The following is a 3,558-nucleotide window of genomic DNA, read 5'->3' as shown; positions in this document are numbered from 1 at the left end:
TGCCCACCTTCCCAAAACATGCTAACTAAATGGCTACCTTAAACTGTTCATATTGTATTACCCTTGGCTTGTGATCCAGGTAGTTGCTATACAGGGTTTGAAACAGACTAGATAATTTAGATGACAACGCTCATCACTGTACTTTCCACTATATGACTTCTATTCAGGAATCCTTGAAAACAAATGTAAATAATTAGCAATTATACACATATACTATCACAGTATACATCACACAAGAGTGTCTGCAGAATGTCCTCAGCAGTACAGGTGAGGGGAACGTATGGATTATTTGGAAACTGCTAGAGATGCACACTGCAAAAAAACTGTGTACAATATTATACTATTTGTGTCAGGTAACAGCGCTTATGGCTTGTATGAGTTGCAATCCTTTGCTGCTTTTGTCTTTGGGATTTGACTGGGTATTTTGGTAAGTGTAAAGGATGCAGGTGGTATTGCTGTATGACACTTAAATGCAGTGGATTATTGTATCGTGGCTGCCCATCTGTGTTTAGGAATATTAACATTAAAGGTGGAGCTCTTAGGTGCTTAAGCTTACCATATTTTCTCTAATGCTAGAGAAAGTGATAATTAGAGTAGCAGGAACTGAAAGACAGACTGCCAGTTAGATGTAGCAGTAGTTCAAATGAAAGAGACAGAAATAGGGAAAGACAAATAATAACAAAATGTCTTTTAAGAGTGTAGCAAAAGGATTCTGCAAGTGTTATTTGTGAAGTGCCACATATGTGAAACACAAACACTCATTTTGGATCCTAAATTTCCTTGATGCCTTTTGAAGTTTAAATACATACATTTGTAATCACTTGTAATGATCTATAGTCTATGAACATTAAAACAATATCGCATTGATTTCATTGTGTTTTGCTGTTCCAGTCTAAACTTTTATCATGTTACATGTTTTGCCACTTGCCACGCATTGTGTGACACATTTGGGTGTGGTAGGGGACTTGCCACGCATTGTGTGACACATACAGACTGCTTGTATGAACTGTACACTAGTTTCTTAATTATTAACTCATTCTTATCCCCCTCTTTTTGTTTCCGCAGAAGCAAGTGGCAGCCACTTTATTTTCTCACATTGCAGGAATAACTTCAGGAGAAACAGTACCGTTTTTATATTGTAACAGAAGATGATGCTCACATCAGATCAAACAGATATTGACCTTCCCCCAACAATTTCTGAATCAGAATCAGTCTTCAGCGATGGCAGCGGGGGTACAGGAGGAGGAGCAAATGGTGAAGAAAGTGGGGAGAACCTGAAGAAGGAACTGCAACACCTAAGCAGGGAGGAACGTCGAAGACGTAGACGAGCTACAGCCAAGTATCGCACAGCACATGCAACACGGGAACGCATTCGTGTGGAGGCCTTCAATTTGGCCTTTGCTGAGCTTCGTAAACTGCTGCCCACCCTGCCGCCTGACAAGAAGCTCTCCAAAATTGAAATCCTTCGGTTGGCCATTTGTTACATCTCCTACCTCAACCATGTCCTGGATGTATAAAATACATCAGCAGGAAGTACAGACTGGGAAGACAGAGAAAGAAAAGGACAAACAGAAAGAAAGAGCGAGAAAGGAAACTTCATCTGTACTGTTTGAATGTAAACATCACCAATGAATTTGGTGACTTGGAACTCTGGTGACAATATCTACCCCTTCACAAAAGCTAAACAGAACTCAGTATATACTGGCAAACCTACTGCTTGATATATATTAAGTTGGGTGTTTGTGATGGGGACTGCACTTTTCAGAGAGACTCTGGCTCTAATGAGAGCCAGGAATAACAAAACCATAACAAAGGAACTTTTGTAATTAGACAGAAAAAGTTAGAATTTTTTTATGTGATTCTGGCAAGTGTCGCTTATGCTGCCTGGGTTTCGAATAAGGGACATCTTGTCCCGTGGGGTGAAAGTTTACAGTGGTTTCCTAGCAATATACAGGATTCTCAAAATGCACTTGGGAGCAAACCTTCTTTTTTTCTTCACCTTCTCTCCTATCCACTTCCTTTCTTTCTGACATTCCTTATACGTTACCTTCTGACATTCCTTATACGTTACCTTCTGACATTCCTTATACGTTACCTTTCATTCTTTTGTCATCATGCTTTCATTCTCTCCATCTACTTCCCATTTACTTGCTTTCTCTTTGGTCCACTTATCTCAACTAAATACTGATACTTGTCGTAAATGCACAAATGATCTATTGTTTCAATTAATTGGTGTATTTATTATGTTATTGTACAAAATTTCTGGTATCAGAAGTTTACTTATATTTTTATTTCATAACTTATTATAATTTATTTATTCGATGTGCACTTTCTATGGTTAACCAGTATAATGGAATATAGGTAACTGCACTTAGGTGTGATAAGCATCCTATATACCACCATGTCTGCGTGTGCTTGTATATGTGATTTGTCAGTGTACTACACATAATTTGGTTCTCTCAATATCCCTGGCAATTTATTTCCTATTTCTTATATTTTGATCTAAAATTAAATAAGGTCTGGTTGGGACAGTGATACACAAGTTGATTATAATTGCATGTACATGCAAAGGCACTTCAAGTACTGTGGAAATGTTTTTATTGTAAAGTGCTTTTATATTAAAACAAGACCCCTTCAGTTATGGGAAATCTTTCCCACGGTATTTCCCTCCACTTAACTCAAAATGTCTGCCTTTTAGTTATCTCCTAGTAATTTCTGATTATACAAATTTAATAACAGAAAATTGTGATGCAGCATAAAGGTATTCTTTGAGTAGGAAACGAATCACATGAACCTTGTAAAATGCAACTACTGTACAAGATCTGTGAATAGAAATAAATTTTGTTTTTAAAAAAATATGGCTTAAGTTTCTTGTAGCTGCAAAAAAGCCAGACTTAAAAGCTACAACTCTTGCAGTTGTATGTTTGGCAGACAGATAGCTCTAACAGATTTCTGCAAACAAAGCAACACCTCCCATAAACCATTCGGTACAATGTTAAGAAAAAAAGGAATAAAGTGATAAGATTGCAAAATGTGACATGGCCATGAATTAAAGTTCTAAAAATGCACAATTATACTTGCAGTCTCATTTTTCTTCATCCATAAGGTTTCATTTTATAAAGGCAGTAATACACTCTCAGGTGTGCAGTAAAGATGTGGAATGCACTTCTCAGGGGTGTAATACATTCAGACTTAATGTGCCCCTGGCAAATGCATCGAAGTTAACGAACAGCCTGTTGTGGAGCATAATCAGACGCAGAGGAGTAGCTGCAGATGTAGGTAACCCACAGAGTGACAACTGGTAACATATTTGTTGCTGTGTTTTTCCCTACACCTGTCATCATAGCAGGACGCTTTGGGAGTCAGCCATCTGTTTTTATATAAACCCTCATTGCTACATATGAGGCCAGCAATATGTGAACAGTGCTGCAGATCTGGATGGGTTTTATTTTGGCACCTTTTTAGAATAACTTCTCCATTTTCAGAGCACTCCATCCGACTTCATCAAGTTTGGTGCATGTATGTTTTTGGTGACTTTAAGAATGTTTTGGGGAACTT

At 37.8% G+C, this 3,558-nt stretch overlaps 1 protein-coding gene across 1 annotated transcript in view; it reads left to right on the top strand.

Moving 5' to 3' along the window:
- NHLH1 (nescient helix-loop-helix 1) overlaps positions 1–3,062 on the top strand; it is an 11,026-nt gene extending 7,964 nt beyond the window's left edge. Inside the window, exon 2 of the mRNA XM_044059034.1 lies at positions 1,066–3,062. Within this exon, the coding sequence (XP_043914969.1) occupies positions 1,149–1,517 (369 nt within the window). The 5' untranslated portion in view covers positions 1,066–1,148 and the 3' untranslated portion in view covers positions 1,518–3,062. The remainder of the gene's footprint in view (positions 1–1,065) is intronic.
- The last annotated feature ends 496 nt before the right edge of the window (positions 3,063–3,558 follow it).

The sequence above is a fragment of the Protopterus annectens genome, chromosome 17.part0 (assembly GCF_019279795.1).
Source record: "Protopterus annectens isolate FY-2018-M chromosome 17.part0, PAN1.0, whole genome shotgun sequence".
NCBI classification, from domain to species: Eukaryota; Metazoa; Chordata; order Ceratodontiformes; family Protopteridae; genus Protopterus; species Protopterus annectens.
The sequence above is the reverse complement of the archived record's forward strand: the minus strand, read 5'-3'. Positions and strand labels throughout refer to the sequence as shown.